Source organism: Elephas maximus, chromosome 17, assembly GCF_024166365.1.
Source record: "Elephas maximus indicus isolate mEleMax1 chromosome 17, mEleMax1 primary haplotype, whole genome shotgun sequence".
Classification (NCBI taxonomy): domain Eukaryota; kingdom Metazoa; phylum Chordata; class Mammalia; order Proboscidea; family Elephantidae; genus Elephas; species Elephas maximus.
Window position 1 is genome coordinate 54,893,801 of NC_064835.1, and position 22,621 is coordinate 54,916,421.

General features: G+C 45.0%; 2 protein-coding genes across 2 annotated transcripts in view; one reads left to right on the forward strand and one right to left on the reverse strand.

Annotated features, from left to right (window-relative positions):
* CTNNA2 (catenin alpha 2) overlaps nucleotides 1-22,621 on the reverse strand; it is a 1,322,153-nt gene that overhangs the window by 438,278 nt on the left and 861,254 nt on the right. The window lies entirely within an intron of this gene.
* On the forward strand, nucleotides 6,211-7,861 carry LRRTM1 (leucine rich repeat transmembrane neuronal 1). The gene has a single exon (XM_049856960.1). The coding sequence runs from the start codon at nucleotides 6,211-6,213 to the stop codon at nucleotides 7,777-7,779; it is 1,569 nt and encodes a 522-aa protein (XP_049712917.1). The 3' UTR covers nucleotides 7,780-7,861.

A 22,621-nucleotide genomic window follows, 5' to 3' on the forward strand; every position in this document is an offset into this window, starting at 1 on the left:
TTCCCCTGCCACTGGTCCCAGCCCCACACTGTGAGTTGCAAGATTCTAATATACATGATTTCATTTAATTCCCCCCAAGTACCCTTAAAGAGAGCCATCCTTAGCCCTATTCTGTTGATAACAAATGGAAAAGCATAACTCCAGTTGAGATCTTTCTACTTCTAGTCTCCAAGATATCTGAGTTCCCTTTCAGGTCTAAGGAGCATGTGGCTCAGTGGTTGAGAGCTATGACGTCCTGTGGCTGCTAACCAAAAAGGTCGGCAGTTCAAATCCACCAGCCACTCGTTGGAAACCCTAAGGGGCAGTTCTACTGTGTCCTATAGGGTCGCCATGAGTTGGAATCGACTTGTTGGCAGTGAGTTCAGGCCTAAAATACTATAATTAGAAATTATTGCCACTCTGATATAAAGTAAATAGGACTACACAATTTGCGTGTCAAGAATAGCACCCAAAGCCATCAGATAACCATATGATTGGGAACTGCGGTCAGACCATCAGTCTGGGATCAGAATATCTTGAAAATGTGGATTCTGCAAACGGGAAGTCTGGAGTACTTGAGGTGTGACTCACATTGCCAAAACACAATCTGAACCTAAGGAAACGTGGATATAGAAGGGAGAAGCTCATAGAGCAAATTTGGTGGGATGGAGAGGCCAGGAGTGTAGCTTGAAGGAAGAAGAGGTGGGTTAATTCCTTCTCTCCTCAATCTTATAAATTAACCTCTGCATAAGAAACCCAGGTAAACTGTTAGTGAAGTTCAGAAGGAACGATGACTTTACTTGGAGGGAAGGGGCTGGGCATCACTTAAAGGGTCATAGAGTAGATTTGACATCAACCTTGAAGAAGAGTTGGAATGAAGTTAAGCTAAGATGGAGTTAGTGTAAAGCTCAGAAATTAGCATAACGTGATATGATAAGAACATATGGCAGTGCACAGAAAACCTGTAGACATGGGCCAAGGATAGCATGACAGTCCTCATGAACTTAAAGATAAACCCATGGTTTTATTACAAGAATCAAAGATAATGCTAAGGTGTTGAGCCTTGGAGACTAGAAGAACATATCAAACTAAAATTATCAGTCTAGCACTAAATTATCAGTCTAGCACTAGAAGCCCTTTATTGACTGCCTTTCTCCCTCCAACTCTGAGATTCTACTTGTTCCTCTCTACCTTTCCCTTCCCTACCAGGGGATTAATCTACTCATGATGATGTAAGCATCCTAAGTCCCACACCTGTACTTATGGTATCCCTTCATGATGCCCACCCCCTTCTGCCACTGTGCCTATGTCTTGAGTCACTAAACAACTTTATAAACTTTATGTCCTTCAAGGGAGTTTTCCAGCAAGGGTCACATTTGACCTGTCAACTCTTTTCATTTGTGTCTTCTACAGTCATTTCCTCTCAAGCACTGAGCAATATATAAGCAAGTAATACCTAGGAATTTCCTCAGTGTTTGCCTCTCTTTCTTATCTGAAGTTCCTAGAGGAAGGGACTGAGTCAATGTATTTTTTTTTTTTTTTTTTGGTTTACTTCCATTACTCACACCATGCATTGCACATGCCAGATTCTTTCTTTATTGCTATCCATAATACTACTACCTTGTTTTTAAGAGGAAAATAAAATTTGGTAAGAAAACATCCTTCCCTTTCTACTTTGTTTCTCCTAAGTAGATCTCCTGAGAGAAGCCTTAAGGTCCTCCTTCTTAGTCTTCACACACATCTTTAGAGCACCTAGAAAATGCCAGTTGTATGGTGTGTGCCCTTTGAAACGACAAAGTTAATTCTCTCCTTCTGAAATTGTGACTCCCACCCTTCCCCATCTTCCTTTCAATGTTTCCTTTTAAAGCAAAGCCATGGTTCAGTGCTGCTGAAAATTAAAGACAACAGCATAAAGATCAAGGTCTAGGCTGGTACTAGCAATGATAGAATATTAAAATCGCCACTTGAATTTCTCTTTCCTTGAACACTAACAAAGACTACTAATGGAAGGCCAATCCCCAGAATACACATTCATTTCAGGCTTTTTCACCTGCACCTCTTGATTCACAAACTAAAATGAACAAACCGGAGGTGGCCTTCAGTTGAGACAAAATGGGAGAGTCGTGACACATCCCTCTAAAAAATGCCTATGACCTGCTGCCACAATATGAAGACCAAGAAAAAGTGGAAGGGTTTATTACGCAGAGGTTAATTTATAAAGTTGAGGAGAGAAGGGATTATCTACCTCTCTCTCCTTCAAGCCCACCAAGTTTGCTCCATGAGTTTCTCCCTTCTATCTCCACATTTCCTTAGGTCCAGATTGTGACTCACACCTCAAGTACCCAAGACTTCCTTCCTATTTGCTGAGTCCACATTTTCAAGATTTTCTGACCCCAGGCTGATGGTCTGACCTCAGTTCCCAAACACGTTTGTCTGATGGTTCAGGGTAGTGTTCTTGACACCAGCTATTAGAATTTTTGCTATAGTGGTTCAGTTACAACAGGCTCAATCTTATTTCCCATACAAACAGAAAAATGGGAAGAGTGTTTGCAAAGTCCATACAATGTCTCATCAGACACCCAACACTGAAGAAGACAGTCACCAACAGGTACCCACGGTAAACTCAGACTGGGAGACTGACCAAGTACACACAATGGCCACATTATAACTGTTGAATTAGTCATTCACACAAGACAGGTACAGAAGTATAAGAGGAAAAAACAAGAGGAAAGAGAACTTTAGGTGAACTATTTTCTCTTTCTCCTTTTTAGCATCTTGGACACTTAGAAGCATGAAATTAAAACTCGTGAAAAACAGCCATATTAACTTGCTGTGGTGACTCAAAAGTTGTCGTTTCTCAACTCAACTTTGCTGCAACACTTGATTCATGTTGTTCTTATTTAACCTGATTTGCATTGATTTAATCAGTGCTGGTATGCTTTAAATACATAATAAATTGGGATTCTGCAACTTAGATGACTTAGAATAGCTAAATTTCAATAAAGCTCATTTCAATCTGTTAATGTATACGGTTCTGCCAAGGGGTTTAAAACTGTAAAAAAGATGCAAACTTGCCATATTAGAGGTGGGAAAGGCTTAAAGATACCATCCAGATGAAATCACTATCAGGATAATAACGTGAAAACCAATGTGTGTGTGTATGTGTGTGTGCATGTGCGTGTGTGTGTGTATTAGCTACAACCTATAAGCATCTTCTAAGTTTTGGGTAGCATACTTAGAAGAAAGCTCACATATAAATGCAGTGAATTTAATTTTATTCTTCTTATTGCCAACACTCAATTCTTGTCTGCCTTTTTGTACCGGCTTGACAAATCAAGTGACATCCAAAGTGGGACCTCTTCTTGCCCATTTGGCAGCATCTGTCATTGCTTTGCCAAGCTGCCTGCATTGGGAGGATTTTCTTCCCAGCAGCCATGGGGATTGGGTGGCTTGTACTTGCAATGTGTGCTGAATGGCTGGCCGCTGTTTACCCCTGTCCAACGCTCCCCTCCCCCAAACCTTTTAGAGTTTATGGCTCAATCAGCCAGCCTGCTGTCAGGAATAATTGGATTGGCAAGAGGTGAAACCACTTAATGGTGAAATTGTCTGTTAAAGTGTTCTGCAGCACCTCAGAGGTGCCAGGATGAAACTTGCAGGTGCTAGGTCCCGAGTTAGACAGATTAGAGCGATGGAGAGGCGACCACCAAGAATGGCAAAGGAAGAACACCATGCTGGGGAGGGGCATCAGAAAACTTATCTGTGCCAGTAAGGCTGTGTGACCTTAGATGATCCCTTGATGTCTCTGGGCCTCAGTTTCGTCATGTACCAAACTAAGGAGGTTGATTTTCTACTGTCTCTTCTAGATCCGAAGACAACATGTGATGTCTCAGACATTTCAGATTTGTGTTCCTTGCAATTAAATGAAGCATCTCTGAGATGAATGACCGGGGCAGAGCTCAGATGAATATAAAATGGAATGATTCATGCCTTTGTTCATATGACTTTTCCTGAAAAGTACCTCCAGTCTTCAGTGACTTTGATTCTATGGGTTGGCCTCTTCAGCTTGAATGCTAAGGAACGACCAGTTCTTATCTAAAGTCAATCAAACCTGGGAGCTCTGGTAATCCACCCTCATTCCTATCAAAGTGAATACCACTCTAGATAATGCCCACTGATTTTCAATTTGAGGCAGAAATGATGGAAATTCAAAGAGAGGAGCTGGAGATTCACGCTTGATTCTCTCTGTCACCTCTTTGGGCATCCTTGTCAAGAAGGTAAACTTGCCCACACTCACTCTTCCCAGCCAGATTTCTCAGCCATCTTTGAGGATATTAATTTATTTTTATTTTTACAGGGGGCCAACAGATACCTGCCTTTAGCAATGCGGACCCCCTCCCCACACCAGTTGGAAGGGAGAGAGCTTATTGTAAGAACTCCTACCTACAAATGGCTGTGAATGGAAATAATCAGACATCAGATAAAGGTGCTCTTCATACTCTGAGGAAAAGGAGCACAATCTAGTAGCTAGCTCTCAAAGTTAAATTAGGGCTGTGCATATGAAAGGAGGTAGGCTTCATTATGTGTTGTGTACCCCTTCCCCATCCATTCTCCAGTGCATTTTTCTGGAGTACGGCATCCTGCAGGGCACAGTCATCACCATGACCTGCACGTCAGGGGTCACCCCTCCTGTGTCACGCGGCAGTCTGTCTTTAATCCATGGGAACCCCACAGCTATCTATGGAGAATGGTGAAGCCCCAGTGATATCTCAGTCAAGCCTCCCTGTACACAGACATCCTTTTCTACCACCCTGGGTCTCACCCACAGGGACTGGGATGGCTTCCCAAGCCAGCTGGGTTTGGACAGCATTCCTCCATCCACCACCAAAAAGGGTTGGCCAACCGCACAACTCCAGCGCCCGCAAGGAAAAAAAAAAAAAAAAAAAACAACTTCCCCTGCCTCCTCTCAAGTTGCTTTTCTAAAGCAAAGGACCAAATGTTGATTTCTCTACAGATTCCTACGTATCTCTTATACGTAGACAGCTTTAAAGGAGAAAAAAAAAATCCTCTGAAAGGGAAGGGGGAGAGAACAGAATATTTCAGCTTCCTACTTGGAAATTTCTTGTCGTGGCTGATGCCACCCTTACCTCCACCCCTCCCCTTTTTAAAATATGGACCAAAAAGCTGGAAGTGTTTTCCATTTCATCAAAGAACATATATTACTTTAGTGGCTCGGTACAATGTTGGTTTTATGCCCACCCCTTTTCAATCTGCCCATGTCTGAGGTGCTCGGGGAAGACGCACAATCGTGAGCAGCTTACGACACTCAGTGAGCACTAGGTGCCTGTGCAAGCTCGCGCCGCACACTGCTGGCGGAGGAAGGCGTCCGGGCGCCGCACGACGCTCCCCGCCGCCGCCGCCCGCGCCGCCCGCACCTCCTCGCTGCCCGCAAAGCATGAGCGAGCCCGCTCCCTGCAGCCGCCCCGGGCGCGAATGGCAGGCGGTCTCGGCGGAGTAAAAGGTGGCGCCGGTCAGTGGTCGTTTCCAATGACGGACATTAACCAGGCTGTCAAATTCTGGGGAGTCGCGAGCCCCGAGTTTGGAGTTTTTTTCCCCCACAACGTCACAGTCCGAACTGCAGAGGGAAAGAACGACCGCAGGAAGGCGAAGCCCGGGCTCCGGCACGTAGTTGGGAAACTTGCGGGTCCTAGAAGTCGCCTCCCCACCTCGCCGGCCGCCCTTGCAGCCCCGAGCCGAGCAGCAAAGTGAGACATTGTGCGCCTGCCAGATCCGCCGGCCGCGGACCGGGGCTGCCTCGGGAACACAGAGGGGTCTTCTCTCGCCCTGCATATAATTAGCCTGCACACAAAGGGAGCAGCTGAATGGAGGTTGTCACTCTCTGGAAAAGGGTGGGTAAGACACTTTTTAATTAAATTCTTTCCCGAAGATTTTTTTTTTTTTCTCCCTTTTCTTTGCTGCAGCATCTAACATGGACCAAATCACCATCTCTTTGATCTTTCCGTAGCTGGGAACTTCGCATGCTGCCAGCTTTCTGCATGCTTAGAGGTGAATGTGTGGTTTTGGGGAGGGGGGTCCTTCTTTATTTCTAGATATTTATTTGATTTTTGCCCTTTTCTCCCCCTCCCCCCCCCCCTCGGAATAAAATATGATGTAGATTTCTGACCGAGCGCTTCCAATGGACATTCTCCAGCCTCTCTGGAAAGATTCTCGCTAATGGATTTCCTGCTGCTCGGTCTCTGTCTATACTGGCTGCTGAGGAGGCCCTCGGGGGTGGTCTTGTGTCTGCTGGGGGCCTGCTTTCAGATGCTGCCCGCCGCCCCCAGCGGGTGCCCGCAGCTGTGCCGGTGTGAGGGGCGGCTGCTGTACTGCGAGGCGCTCAACCTCACCGAGGCGCCCCACAACCTGTCCGGCCTGCTGGGCTTGTCCCTCCGCTACAACAGCCTCTCGGAGCTGCGCGCCGGCCAGTTCACGGGGTTAATGCAGCTCACGTGGCTCTATCTGGATCACAATCACATCTGCTCGGTGCAGGGGGACGCCTTTCAGAAACTGCGCCGAGTTAAGGAACTCACGCTGAGTTCCAACCAGATCACCCAACTGGCCAACACCACCTTCCGGCCCATGCCCAACCTGCGCAGCGTGGACCTCTCGAACAACAAGCTGCAGGCGCTCGCGCCCGACCTCTTCCACGGGCTGCGGAAGCTCACCACGCTGCACATGCGAGCCAACGCCATCCAGTTTGTTCCCGTGCGCATCTTCCAGGACTGTCGTAGCCTCAAGTTTCTCGACATCGGATACAATCAGCTCAAGAGCCTGGCGCGCAACTCTTTCGCCGGCTTGTTCAAGCTCACCGAGCTGCACCTGGAGCACAACGACTTGGTCAAGGTGAACTTCGCCCACTTCCCGCGCCTCATCTCCCTGCACTCTCTCTGCCTGCGTAGGAACAAGGTGGCCATTGTGGTCAGCTCGCTGGACTGGGTTTGGAACCTGGAGAAAATGGACTTGTCGGGCAATGAGATCGAGTACATGGAGCCCCATGTGTTCGAGACGGTGCCGCACCTGCAGTCCTTGCAGCTGGACTCCAACCGCCTCACCTACATCGAGCCCCGCATCCTCAACTCCTGGAAGTCGCTGACGAGCATCACCTTGACCGGGAACCTGTGGGATTGCGGTCGTAACGTGTGCGCCCTGGCCTCGTGGCTCAGCAACTTCCAGGGGCGCTACGATGGCAACTTGCAGTGCGCCAGCCCCGAGTATGCACAGGGCGAGGACGTCCTGGACGCGGTGTACGCCTTCCACCTGTGCGAGGATGGGGCCGAGCCCACCAGTGGCCACTTGCTTTCGGCCGTCACCAACCACACTGACCAGGGACCCCCCGCCAGTCCGATCCCCACGCTCGCGGACGGCCAGGAGGGGCAGCCCGACGGCACGCTGGAGCCTGCCACCGTGGCTCTCCCTGGCGGCGAGCACGCGGAGAACGCGGTACAGATCCACAAGGTGGTCACGGGCACCATGGCCCTCATCTTCTCCTTCCTCATCGTGGTCCTGGTGCTTTATGTGTCCTGGAAGTGTTTCCCTGCCAGCCTCAGGCAACTCAGACAGTGCTTTGTCACGCAGCGCAGAAAGCAAAAGCAGAAACAGACCATGCATCAGATGGCTGCCATGTCTGCCCAGGAATACTACGTTGATTACAAACCGAACCACATTGAGGGAGCCCTGGTGATCATCAACGAGTACGGCTCCTGTACCTGCCACCAGCAGCCCGCGAGGGAATGCGAGGTGTGATTGTCCCAGTGGCTCTCAACCCGTGCGCTACCAAATACGTCTGGGCAGCCGGGGCGGGCCGGCGGGCGCCAGGCTGGGGTCTCCTTGTCTGTACTCTAATGCTCCTTGACTGAAACTGTAAGGGGATCTCTCCCAGAGACTTGACATTTTAGCTTTATTGTGTCTTAAAAACGAAATAAAACACAACAACACCCCACCCCACAACCTTCAGGACAGTCTTATCTTAAATTTCATATGAGAACTCCTTCCTCCCTTTGAAGATCTGTCCATATTCAGGAATCTGAGAGTGTAAAAAGGTACCAATCATTGATTTTTTTTTTTTTTGTAAACTAAAATGTTTAAAATAAAATAGCATTTACAGTTTTTACAGACTGGTGTAACCTAAATGAATTGCTACCTGTGTTACAAGAGAAGCAACAGTTAAAATGTCCTCCCTTGGGGGTACCCAGTGACCAGAGGGAAAATCCAACAGCAAAAGTAGTCAGGTTCAATTTGGAATTTTAAGAAGGACAAAAAAGCTCATCAGGGTAATGATTCAGGCTGATTTAATCCACATGAGCAAGGACTGAAGCCTGGCCAGAACCTTTATATTATTTTTTGAGATTGTGGGGGCAATGCAGTCTAACCACTTTAAAGCAAGTGAAAGACTGGCTGAAGACTGGCATCATGCTCAGTTTTTAAGGCAGAGATCATTGCAAATGGCTTTTAAAAGGCAGTGCCAGACAGTTTAGCCTGTGAACAAGAAACATTTTTGCACATAATGTAACCATCTTTCAAATCAATTTAAAATCTCACTCTCCAATGCCACCTGTTCATAATTCTCTTATGCCCCTGAAGTCACCAGACTTAGTAGCATTTGGGCCCCTTTTCATACCCTCCCTTCTGAAAGAGAGCCCCTCGGTGCCTACTGCCTGTAGTCTAGCTGGAGGGAGTGAGGCAGAGTCCAAGTGCTTAGCCACGAAAGCTGTGCTTCTAGAGCACATTGCTGAGACTGCCGCAAGCAGTGACAGCACATTCCTAGTTACTGTGGGAGAAGACGAAAAAATCCTACCTAGGAGGACGGGAGAAAGGCCTACAGGGTAATGACTTGTAGCAGGAGACATTAGGGGCAGCCAAGATCCAGTGGGAGGTGGGGATTGTCCTTTGATAATGTGTCTGCATATTACTGAGTCTAGAAATTATAATGGAAAATAATAAAGACCAGTGAGCATTTGTTAACCCAAGACAGAAAAGCTGTTTCATTTGAGATTTTGCCCTTTCCTGTAATGCTTGCTTTTCCTGTTTTTTTTAAATTAATTAATTTATTTATTTTTCTGTGTTCAGAGCAATGACGGCCCCTTCCTATCCCCTTATACGTTTCAGGTTCCATCAGTGAGATTTAGGTTGTTTTTTGAACCAGAAGAGTGAGGAGGTGGTGGTAGTAGCAGTTGGTGGATGTGGGTACAGAGGAAGGGGGAGGAGTGTGTGTCGGAAGGGAGGGGTCTTTGACTAGCTGACAATTAAGCCAATGCATGATTGAAATAAACTGTCATGGATAAAAAAACACAGTAAAAACTGAAGCAGTGTTGTCCATGTCCAGAAGGCTTTCTCAAACTCAGGCGTTTACCCTCCTAAATGATACTAGAGGTTGGCTTTTTTTTTTTTTCTTGAGAAGTCCAAGTAACAGAAAGAGGAATGGGGAAGAATAAAACACTACCACCCCTGAAAATGCAAACACCTCCAGCCACCAACCAAACGAGGCCAAGTCAGCTTTTTGAAATGCACAATGGCATCAGCAGGAGGTGCACCTAAACTAAGGCCTGGTGGTACGTTTCTCTTTTACCTATGGAGAAACCACTATGCCTAAAAATATTGCTTTAAGAAGCTCTTCAAGAGACATTTTGCAAATGTTTTTCAGATGTCCAGCCTAGGGAGAGAGCTTCTTTGAAACACACACACATACACGCGCACACACACACCAGATCATTCTTCCTGACCAGGAAACTTGATCCTGCTTCATTTGTAATTAAAACATGACATTATGACACACACCATGCATGTAAACACCCTTTCAGACTGTTAATGTTCAAGAAGAGAGTTGCTTTGTTTGGTAACTTTGAGGAGGGGGTTTGGGATTTAGTCAGTCTGTGCATGATCATTTGGGGTTGCTATTTTAACTAGCATACCCCTTGGAGGGCAGGGGCTAGCAGGAACAAGTTTCTCTCAGGGCTGTACTGCTGGTCTGTAATTTAAGCCCACCTCTAGAAAAAAAAAAATTTTTTTTCTTTTTTTTCTAGAAGACAGCATACTTTTTTTTTTTTTTTTGGAAAAATCCCAAATTATGGCAGTTGAAGGAGAGCTCCTTTCAGTCCATTAATTTAACCTCACAGGAAGGCTATAGGACTCCAGTGTCAAGAGCTGCTCGGGCTGGGTGCATTCAGGGTGTGTTGCTGTGCGTAGGGGGAGAGCTTTCAGAAGCAAAGCCTTTCTGGCAAACTTTAAAAGCACAGGCTCCCCTTACCATCACCACCACTGCTAGAAATATGGGTATTAGGAACTACAGTTTATCGGCTCTCCCCAAAGACTTTTTTTTTTTTTTTAAGTGGCCAGGAGAAAGAGAATAACCACATCTTGTTTTATGTTGTTACCTCCCCCAACCCCCCGCCTCATGCAACTGAACACCGTGTGCCTGAAAGATACTTAAGTCCAAGTAAAAGCTAATGAAAGACCATGATAAAAAGGGGTCTGCAATCTGAGACCCTGAGAACAAATGATGGCCCTAGAAGGCTGTGTTCTTACTATGTGTGTGTCTGTACATTTCTGCGTAGTGTGTCTATGCTTTCCACACAGCGAGCAAATATGTGTCCAACACAGAAGCATTTAGCTCACGGCATTTCCTGCTCATGCTCCCCTGGCTTTGGAGAATAGCAGAGGGGAGGGAGAGGGAAAGGATCAGGGAAGGTGGTAGTTTTAACTAAGGTTTTGTGACGCTTGAAATCTTGTCTTTTGCAAATTAATTAACCTCTAAGCTTCAAGAAACTTGCTCTGATCCATCTAAGCAAACTTCTGAGCAGTTAAAAGGGAGTCTAATTTTTAAAGGTATAGCGCCTTTGTTGTTGTTGTTGTTCTACCTACAGAGGGTGCTAATCTCATAATCCTGTGCTCTCTGAAAAGAATTTATGGCCACAATTCACATCTCTTCCTGGGCATTGTGATGGATTAACCCTTCATTTACAGTACTTCCCCAGCTGATTAAAGTTCAGCAGTGGTATTGAGGTTTTTTGAATATTTATACAGAAAGAAGCCTTTTCAAAAGACAAATGACATTCTGGAACCAGTTTTAGCCCTAGTAGTTTTTTAAGTCCTTGTGCCAGAAGGAGCAGATCAAATGAAATTCATCCTTAGGTCTGCACACCGAGAAACTCCAGCCCTGACAGTGTCTTCAGCCAAACTAGCCAGCCCACATACCCTACAACATGTCCCGTGCTCCCCAAGACTATAAAGTTGCATCGCAAAGAAAAGGTTATTCCATTGAAAGGAAGCATTTTTTTTTTAACTGTTTCTATATTCTTCCAAGCTCCTCAAAGTGTAAGAGTGCTTACCTTTTCTCCCTGCCTCTAGGAAAGCAGGCATTTGGTTTGACTTATCGTCAACAACACATTTATGAGTATGTGTAGGTAATCAGAGGGGCAAAAGCCACTTGTTATTCCTCCCAAGTTTCCTAAGCAACTGCACACAGATCACGAAAGGATTAGGGGCTGCCCGTGTTTCTGGGTTATATTAATTGACTTGTCAGCAAATTTGCCGCCATTCTGTTATCTGGCATGGCCGTATAGAAGGGGGTACTGGTGGGTCATCAGATAGCCCTCTCACAGAAAGCACTATGGGAAGACCAGGATTCATATCTGTTTTGGAGGAGGGGTATCATAATGATTCAGCCTAGTCAAAGTAATCATCACTTATCTTCTCTAGATGGGTGGTTATATAGGTTGATTTGGATTTGCCATGGATGGAATGCCAAATGACATTAGATATGCCAAAAGGAATTAACTAGAATGTGACAGTTAAAGAGGCTCCTGCAATAAGTTTGGAAGGACGTTACATATACACACACATACATATATAATCAAATACATGTCCATATATATAACTGTATACACACACACACACACACCCCATTACATGACTACCCTCTAGCATTAATTATCCTCGTTCTTTCTCTCAGGAAAGAATCTAATAAACTCAGTCACATTTGAGGTATAAAGGATTAACATGGCCACCTTCATTTCCAGACATTTGTGAATAGTCAGTGGATGTTCTGCAGGCTAGGGGAATCTTCTGGGTCCCTCAGACGACGCAACAGTGTGCAGGGTCAGAGTACCCAATAAGCTAGGTACGCACAGGCCCAATTATGCCTTCCCACCAATCTGCAGTGCAAAATTCCACCTGTGCCCCATCACGTCAAAGATGTGGCGAAACCCCTGTGAAACTGCTCACCACAGATTAGTAAGTAAATACAGTTAAGCCTGTGCGTGCTTTGCTCAGTGAAAGTGGGTGCATACCATGTGCTTGCTGGTTAATCCACCCCTGAGTGTATGCCTGCTCTCTCCTAGTGACAGCCAACAAATGGCAATGAGTTCTTTTGAGAGTATTTTCCACCTCAGGATTTAGGAAATACACATTTTGCCATTAAAAATATGCTCTACAATGATTCTTTTCCAGGGATTCAGGAAACAAAATTCTTATTCCTGACTGGGCACCATCTTTTAGCCTTCCTCTACAACTTTTTTTTTTTTTTCTACAACTGGAGTTGATTTCTTAAGACTTTTTTTTTTATAATCCAAAGCAAAGGGTCTGGCTTTTACATCTTTAAGGTTTGGTCACAGATGAAAATGAGATGGAGGAAAATAAAATTTACTGAAGAGTAAGGGGAGGGGCTAGGAACCTTATCTTTAGATGAGGAACCCAAGGTTAGAGAAGTTAAGTACTTAGTGCAGAGTCATCCAAATAGTAAGTGGGAGCATTGAGGTCCATTGTGGTGGCCTTTTTGCTACACCTGGTTTCTCTTTCCTTGAATGGCCTACTCTACCCAGCAAAGAGCCTGGGACTAGTCTGGGTACAGGGTCCATGCCCAGTGCATTCTTGTTGAATAATATGGGTGCAGTGTTCAAAGGCAAAAATTCTGGCAACAACTTCCTTTGCTCGGGCCCCTACTAATTGCGTAATTCAGGGCTCTGCCAGTCGGGGACGCCTTTCACAGGCCTATGGGAGCAAAGATCCAGTAATCGTTCAGTCCAGCATCTTACCAGAGGACTCTGGACTCAGAGATGGTAAGGTATGGGCATCCATATGTTACTTTCAGGGATTTATCTGCATTTCTTTTTTTACTATTAGATGGACTATACCTCTATGTCAGTGGTTCTCAACAAGGGTGAATTTGCCACCCAGTGAACATTTTGGTAATGTCTATTTGTTAACAGGGTGGAGGGTGTGTATCTAGTGGATAGAGGTCAAGTATGCTGCTAAACATTCTACCATGCATAGGACATCACACATCCCCAGATATGTGTGTGTATATATATATATATATTTGACTCAAATTGTCAAGAGTGCCAAGATTGAGAAGCCCTGTTTCATGATGTAAAGCAGCAAGGCTGCCTGAACCAATGGAGGTGACTTTTCTGATGAATTAGGTTTTGGTTCACCTAGATCTAGTCCCTTTTAATCTTCCTAGTTCTTGCCAGGAAACCAGATGCCTAAATTAAAAACCCTCAGGTTGGTTGCCAATCAGGCAAAAGGAGCTGTAGTTAACACATGCTTCTCAAAGAACATATGGCAAAACTTAAATTAACTGGGACAAAACTAGTTAGAACCCTCAACTGACCCACTTTTGCTTAAGCAATCCCTCATTTAGGAAACAGAAAATAAAAATCAAATCAAGCTAACAGTGGAGATTTAATTAACAAGAAGGAAAATGAGAAACGTAATATTCCTTCCAGGAGGTGTTCTGGAGTCTAAACAAACTCAGCCCACCTGTCTGTGCTTTCTCCAACCCAGCCTGGGATGTCTCTGAGGTGGGACTGAGCCTCAGTTTTTTTAAATCAATGTGCTCAGTCTAGTGAGGAGAAAAATGGGCTATTAATCAGAGAGGTGATCTCAGACCTCAGAAGGAGGCTGGTCTAGAGAGGCAGGCACCTCAAACTGAAATGCAGTTGGGGCCAGACAGGCAACATAGATGAGTGAAGTTCACTGACATATGGCATTATGAGGGGATGGGAGAATTCACTTTTTAGCAGACAATTCCCATTTGACTGCTCCTGGTTAACCAAAACCTTTCTGCAGGCCAGATGTGAGAGCTGTGAGCTAGCCACCTCTAGAAGAAACAGGATGTAAAATCAGGAGACTTGGTCTTTAGAACTGGTGCTGCTAAGGACATGCCTTGTGATCATCTGATAATCATCTTACTTCAATGGGCCTTTGTTTCTTTGCCTTTAGGAAGAGTCAAGGATTTGTCTTGATATTCCCTAAGAATCCTTCCAGTTCTGTGCTTCTATTTTACAGTTTTCCCCAACAATAAAACATGAAACAAAAGGGGTTTTCAAGCTAGTGTCACTTAACCAGAAAATTAAAATTTTCCTGAACTCTCATTCCCCAGACATTCTGATTCATCAAGGCTTGCCTGCATATGAATAAGACAAGGTAGATAGAGAATCACAGGGAGACAGGGTCTTCAGAGTCGTGGGTGGGGATACAGGAAAACAGAGATGACAACACTCAGGCATGTGTGGGTGGGAAAAACTGTTTTTTAGAATGTGCTGGAAGTGTTGAAAGGAAATCCTAGAGAGGACACGCCATGCACTCACACTTACCCACACGTGAGACATGGGGATGGGGATGTGCTGTGAAGCAGGAGCAATAAGCAGAGCAGAGGAATGCCGCTGGGGGCTGCGGGTGCAGAAACATATTTGTATAGGACTCCTAAAGTAATTAACTGTGGGTTAGTGACCACAATTGCTCTTAGGAGTTCAGAGCCCTTTAGTAAAATGAGAGAGAAACAGAGAAAGAGATAGAGAAATGGAAGGATGAAAAGAAGGACATAGAGATAGGCAGCAAGGTAGAGAGCTAGAAGGGAGAGGGGGAGGGGGAGGGGGAGGGGGAGGGGGAGGGGGAGGGGGAGGGGGAGGGGGAGGGGGAGGGGGAGGGGGAGGGGGAGGGGGAGGGGGAGGGGGAGGGGGAGGGGGAGGGGGAGGGGGAGGGGGAGGGGGAGGGGGAGAAGGAGAAGAGAAAAATTGAGAGGGGATGGAGTTTCCAGATTAGTTGCTCAAGTAATCACCATAAGTAGCTGTGGTTCACTGACTCTTCAGTCCTTTTCAGTCATTTCTGTCTTTTTCTGATCTACCACATTGGCTGTTTACTTCTTTTTAATGCAGTGTTAGAAAGCCTTTTTTTTTTTTTTTTTAAATTTTTGCCCTGCTTTATGAGGAGAAAACAAACAAAACATGGTTTAGATGTGGCCTTCTTTCTCTTTTGCTCAGTAGGAGAGTGCTTCTCAGCTTCTCAACCTTGGCTACACATTGGTGTCACCTGGACGCTTTAATAATTACTCACATCTGGGTCTCACCCCAAGAGAGCCTGATATAATTGGTCTGGGGTGTGGCCTTGGAGTGGGGAGATTTTTTGAAGTTTCACAGGTGACTCCAAAGTTCAGCCAAGGTTAAGAACCACTGAGCTAGAAGGTCACAAGAATCACAGCGTGTATATATAGTTCAGGCAACCTCCAGAGCCACAGGTCTAACTGTAGCTCTTTAAAAATCCGCGGTGGGGTGGTGACCGGGATGAGCAGGGCCAGTGGTAAGTGAGAAGGCCCTACCTTGACTCCACCTGGTGGGGCTGATATGAGAGAAATGCACAAGCATACGTGTGCTTGTAAATTGTTTCACAGCACCCTCTAGTTTACAAAGCGCTGCTTACATCCATTATTTCATTTAATTTTCCCAACAATCTTGCAAGGCAGACACAAACTTTACCCATTTCGAAGGTAACAAGACTCAGATCAGAGGAGCTTAATGAACTTTCCCAAGCTACAGCCAGGCCCGAAACCCAGAACTGCCTCTTCTAAATTCGGAGTCCTTCCCCATCTACCACTTTATCCTTTCCTTTTCTGGTTGCCTGTGTCCTTATGAGACAGGACTCGTCCTGTTCAAAATACAAAAGTCCATAACTCTTCCAGGGGAGTTCTGGAGAACATACATTAAACACACTCTCCCATACTTCCTCCTCCTCCAACTAGAATCTGGGCAATTACAAGATTTGTCAACACAGTCCCACCACAGCCCCATCTGTGCCCCTGCTCCATGCCTGATACTCTTTTCTTTGCCACAGGAACCTGGTGCCTCCATGGTGATGCCTCTGAGACATCCAGATAGATACCAACTCTTCCCAAATACCCCTTGCACCAAAGTGTTTCCTTTCCACTCAGCCCACTGCCATCGACTCTTCAAAGAATCTGAAAACTAGGTTCTAGGAGAACACTGATGGATGGATGGTGATAACAATGCTACCCAGAGATATCTGCAGCGTAAACAAAGATCTTTGGAGAAAAATAATCTAAAGAAATAGCTCCAATACTCAAATTTCAGACACTGGAACAGCTGGGTGATAAATATTTGGTCAGGAGATCCTTCACTGTCCCTTTCAAATGAAACAACTCAGGTGGTTACTTATGTCTGAGACCAGATCCGCCAACAGTTTACAGAGCTTAAAATAAAGCCAGCATAAAGATGGAATCTTCCAGTGTATTTTACCTCCTTAAACCAATGCCCTCTTTAAGAGTCAGGTCCTATTACATGTCCACCATCAGCATGTTTGTTATCAATTAAGAATTCTCAATATTGCAAACCATGTGACCAGACTTCTATCTCAGAGATATTGCAAGCAGCCTTGGATAAAAATGAGAAGGCTCAGCAGTAAGCAAAAGCTGGGATTCGACTGCCACAGAAAGGTCTGGAACAGCCAAGTTACACACAATTAATGGAACAATTCAACAATCTGTCTTCAGCTGGCCAAGGCAATCCTGTCATTTGTCCCTCAGCTGCAGCACAAGCACACCCTCTGATTTCTTCTCACTGTCTCTGCTCTGTCCATAGCGATTGTGTTTGCAGTGAAATCTATATTTCCCTGCAACTAAGTCTTTTTTTTTTTAATTCTAAAAATAATGGTCCTCCTATTTTTTTTTTTTTTTTTTGGAATTCAGCTTCACTCTTTTGCCTGCTGCCCAGGCCACTTTTGTCTAAGTCTCCCATATTGATCCTTTTTTGCACACTATATCAAAAATCATAAAGGTACAAAAGAAAAAAACATTGTAGTTAAAAAAAAAAAGAGAGAAACTGTTGTAGCTACATTGCAAGTAAAGGTAGCACACCAGTAGTTACGGATTTTTTAGTTCTAATTGCAGTGCTCAACTTGCTCAATCAAAATAGCACGCATTTCTTGTTCAAGGATTTTTAAGTATTTATTGAATGAATCACAGTAAAATGTAACTTGCAGATGATAGCATCTGTGAAGGTGAGGCATCAGCAAGGGATCACCAGGACAGTGTGCAGAAGAAGCACCTGCTTCTACCCGATCCTTTTATGAAAGGCAACCCCCACAATGGTGTTACTTAGTATGTGCCTGGCAAGGGATCCTGGTGGCATAATGGTTAAACACTTGGTTGCTAACTAAAACATTGGTGGTTCAAACCCACCCGGCAGCTTTGTGGGAGAAAGACTTGGCGATCTGTTTCTGTAGAGATTACAGCCAAGAAAACCCTATGGGTCAGTTCTACTCTGTTACATGGGGTCGCTACGAGTACAAATTGACTTGATGGCACCTAACAGCAATAACATGTGCCTAGCAACCTGCTAAATGCTTAACGTTTTCTCATTTAAACCCTGCAACACACCTTCATACCACTTAGTGCAGAAAGGCATTATTAATATGTCCATTTTACAGATACGTATACTGAGGTTTAGAGAGGTTCAGTGACTTGTCCAAGGCCACTCAGCATAGCAAGGCATGCCCAGCATTGACTTTGGAGCCAAAAGGCTTGGACTGAAATTCTGGCCGAGTGGCTGGAAAGTTATTTAACATTCCTGATCCTCAGATCCTTCATCTATAAAATGGAACAAAGAGTTGTTATGAGAATTAGATCAGTTATTATTGAGAATGAAATCAGTTATTCTTTTTAAGTACCTAGAACAGTGTCTGGCACAGATAGGTGCTGGATAAGTGTTTTTTTTTTTTTTTTTTTTAAATAAAAGATAAATAAGAGAAGGTCACATAGTCAGAGAGGGCTGAGCTAAGATACGACCAGGGCTGTCATACTCCGAAGCCCTTTCATGCCTGTTTTTTTCTGTGATAGGATTATCTCCAAATAATCTGAGTTCCAGAAAGCATTGAGCCTAAAAGGAGAGGGCCCTTGGGTGGCACGAATGGTTAAGCCCTTGGCCGCTAGCTGAAAGGTTGGTGGTAGGAATCTACCAGAGGCACATCAGAAGAAAGGCCTGGAGATCTGCTTCCAAAAGATCACAACCACTGAAAGGCCCACGTGGCGAAGGGTCTACTCTGAAACACTTGAGGTCACCATGAGTCGCAATCAACTCACTGGTATTACTGGATAAAGAGGCAGACAGTATCTGCTTCTAGAATCCTAATGCCTTTAGAACAATGGAGTCTGGAGGCCTGGAGGTACCAAAGGGATATGTGGCTTCCTTTACAGCTTTCCAAATGGCCCAGGCCTCAGCCCCCACAGTACCTGATGCATGACTTTGCTCTGGCTCTTATTTGGCTTGGCTTTACCACGGTGGACAGGCAGCCCTGGTGAACGTGCCCTCCCATTGGAACATGTGTGTGCACGCACAGTTGTGCATACACATCCATGTACACATCCATGTACACATGCAGATCTGGCACTCTCATTCCAGTATTTACATGCCCTACAGGCTGCTGCCCAGTTAGAGGAAGCATTACCCACGTGGGCCTTTGGTGACACTGCAAACCTCGTTTCCGCACGCAAGCCGTTTGCTATCTCTAGTCAATTCCTGAAGGAGGAAAGCTACTACACAGCTTGCAATTGTTATCCATCTCCCAAACTCTTATTTAATATCAGCAATATTAAATCATACTGGCCCCGGGGACACTAAGCATACATCTTTCAGCTGTAACAAATTTGCTGGTGTTTATTTAAAGATTTTTTCCTCTGTGTACTAACAGCCATGGTTTGATGCTGCCCAAGCAGATGTAAGAAAACATGCACTGAGGGCACTTTCTTCTGGGAGAGGAGCTACCATATCAAGAGGCAGACCCTTGGGCAAGTCAGTTCCCCGACTCGGGCCTCTCTTCCTTCATCTGTGCTGGTGATTTCCGGCTTTCCTGCTAGTTCTCCGGTTTGGCAGGCAGAATGTGGAGTTAATGAGGCGAAGAAAAGTAAAAGTCATTTCTAAAATGTTCTCCTTTGCTGTTACTATCAATAGGCAAAGTGGTGAATCACCAGCTTCCCCCAAGGGAAGGCTCTGATCTCCTTAGAGACCCTACTCCAGCCCACAGAGACTAGGTGTGGTCAGAGGAAACACTGTATTTTGCACCTAGGGGATTAGAAATGGAAAGCTGAGTTTGCTTCCAAGCCACAACCTGTTTCTTGTGATTCACTCACAGAATGATTAAGGCATACTCTGCCCCAGTGCTGGGCAGGAATATTGGGAATACTTGGGCCAAAGTTAAACCACAACACACGGGTCTATGTTACCAGAGAAAACTGTAGTTGCTGGGAAATTGAGGACCACCTTCAGTTTAGTGTTTTGTGTCTTGTTTACTTATTGTTTGTTTGCTCCTTCCTCCTCCCTTCCTCCCCTCTTCCTGCTTCTCCCTCCCCTATTCCTCTATCCCTCCCTCCCTCCCTCCCTCCCTCCCTTCCTTTTTTCTTTCTATTTTCTTTTTTTAATCAGTTCATAGTTATGAGCTGCATCATGAATTCTTAATGACAGTGATACTGCCTCCAAGGGGGCAAAAATTGATTCTTGCGGGGGGAGGGGTGTCAAAAATCTTACTCATTTTATGTATGAAGCTCAAATATACATACAGTACATAAAGAGATAGACTATATATCTGTAGCATTAAAATATCAGAGTAAGGGGGCAATTAGGAAAAAGCAAGTCTACAAAGCTCTTTAGGGGAGCAAGAATGGAAAAAAAAGGTTGAGAAACACTGAGCTACCCAGTAAAAAAAATCCCAGTGCTATCGGGTCAAATCCAAGGTAGGCAATGATTAACCTGCGGAAGAGACACAAGCAGTTAAAGTATCCTGGTAGGTTGCCAATTGAGGCTGCCAAGGAGGTCAAAGGAGGTCCAAGTACTTAACTGATATTGAAATATCAGAGGTTATTTGGATGCCACAGGTTCATTTGGGGACTTGGTTTTGTCAGCCTCTTTTGCTCTCAACAGCAGCCAGCATTGTCTTTACTTGGTGGTTTCTTGATGTGTTAGAAAAAACAAAACTTTTGGATACAGAATTAATAGAGCCCTGGTCCTGGCTCTGCCATTTACTGGCTTAAATAAATCACTGCCTCTCTGGACTTCAATTCCCTTGTCTATAAAATTCAGAAAATAATCCTTGCTTAGTCTGCTTCACAAAAATCTGGTAGGGATCAAATGAGATAATGTAAATGACAGAACTTCAGAAGTTATGGAGTACTATGTGGAGATACAAGGTAGTGGATGGAGGGGCGGTAGTGGTAGGAGCAGCGTGTGTGGCCACCCACACTGTGTGACTTCAGAGGCCCACTTGCTTCAAACTCTCCTCCCCAGGGTTGGCATTTTTGCTCTTAGTCACTGCTCTGAATTAAGTCCTGATGACTCCTTTGTCAATAGTGATCCCTTACATAGCCAGGGAAGCAAGAGACTGTTTCCTCCTTGATGAGAAGGCCTTCTTTTCACTTGACTTTGTTCCCCACCATTTAGCACAGAGTCTGACCCAAGTAGGCCAAATTTCCTTGGGTAGGTTATTACTTCAAGTCTACGAACCTTGATGTCCTCACCTCTAAAATAGGCATACCAATGGCTTCCTTGCAGGTTCTTGGAAAGATTGACAGAAATATACACAGTCTGCTTCAGTGCTGTCCAATAATAAGTTCTCATGCAGACTTAGTTCCTGTCCCATCCCATCACCAACACAGAGTCACGATTTTGTTCACACAAATAGACTGAGGGAAAAGTGAAAGGCTTTAAGTTTTTAAAAGCAGATATTGAGAAGTGGTTGTAAGAGGCTAATGTAAAGAGAATACTAACTTAGGAATAAAAAAATGATCTCCACAGAGCAGAGAGTCGGGGTACTAATGAGCAACTGGAGTAAGGGGGGGAAGGGGAGGCATGACCCTCTCTGTTGGTCAAAGTCAGGTGGAACCCATTTAGAAGATTCCATGGCTCAAGATCTGTCACTACAGATGCTTCCTCAGGTGACTGCCTTTCTTTAATTCTTTTTTAATATAATAATTCTTTACAGTTGTGTCAACAGATTCACTCCTCAGCTTCCTTGTCTCAGCATACCTCTCCCCAGCTGCATATTTCTCACTCAATCCTGCTAGATCTCCTGAGAGCCAAAGTTGAGGCTACTGGAACAAGGTGGGAGTGGGAGCAAAAATCCACCTCGGCTCAATTATATTCACAGGTTGCATCATATCATTCCCCTCAAGAGTTCATACATTGCCTTCCTGAGCCCTCATACGTGGACTACTGCTCTGGTCCCATATCTGATGGCCCGCGAGACAGAGCATTCTTAGACCCCACAGCCAAGCAGCCCTGAACTACAGCAAAACCCAGCCACACATTCAGCAGCAAGCAACGTGCTGGGCTCCACTGGTTTATCCAGGGCCACCAACTCAAAAGACCTGGGATGAAAGCAGATGTGAAAGGAGGAAGGGGCCTGCTTTTGTTTTCAGTTTTTATCAGGACAAGCTCTTTGGGGAAAAAAAAAAAAAAAAGAATCGAGCTCCAAGCTGGTGCCCTGCCAAGCTTCCTCCCCTCCCTTCCTAGTCCAAGCACTCCACCGTCTGTGCAGACTGCATAACAGCAATTTCTGGAAGCCCTTGCTGAAAAGGCCAGGCCAGTCCTGAGGCAGTGAATTCCTGGTGTCTGCGTGGCAGGGTTTTAGGGATTTTATATTTCACCTTAATTCTTTTAATAACTGCCAGCTCTTTGAAGCACATCTGTTATCAACATCTTCTGTTTGAAAAATGAAGCTGAAGGTAACCTCTCCAGAGAAATTCCTGAATCTTCTCTGTAGTTCAACGCTTCCACTGACAGTTTGGCTCACAAAGTGCTACTGTGGTAAATATTAAAGAATATTAATAAAAATGAGATAAAACACCTAGGGATCTTCCCCCCGCCCCCAAACTCTGCTTTAAACTACTAAAGTTTATCTTGACAGAAAATTTACTTCTCTGATCCCCATCATTTCCCAAAGCAATTTTCCAACAGCAAACATAAATTTGTGGTGATCACTAAGAGGTTTCCAATCCCGGTGCTAAGGAGGCCATAGAGTTTCAACTGCTTTGCTCACCTTTAGGTAAATGCCCCACACTCAGGACTCTGGGAGACCCTGGGCAACTCCTCATAGTCAGGGCATGGAAATAGGCTTTTGAGTTTCCATCAAAACAGCCCTGGACAGGGCAGATGGTTTGAGTATCAAGATTGAATTGTGAGAAGGTAATTAAATCATTAACTAAGAAAATCACTGCCTAAGCCCATGAGTATGTGTTCTCAGATGGGAGGATGCACTAAGTCAATGTACTGCCTTTGCATCACACTGAACCTTGAGTCAGTTAATACAC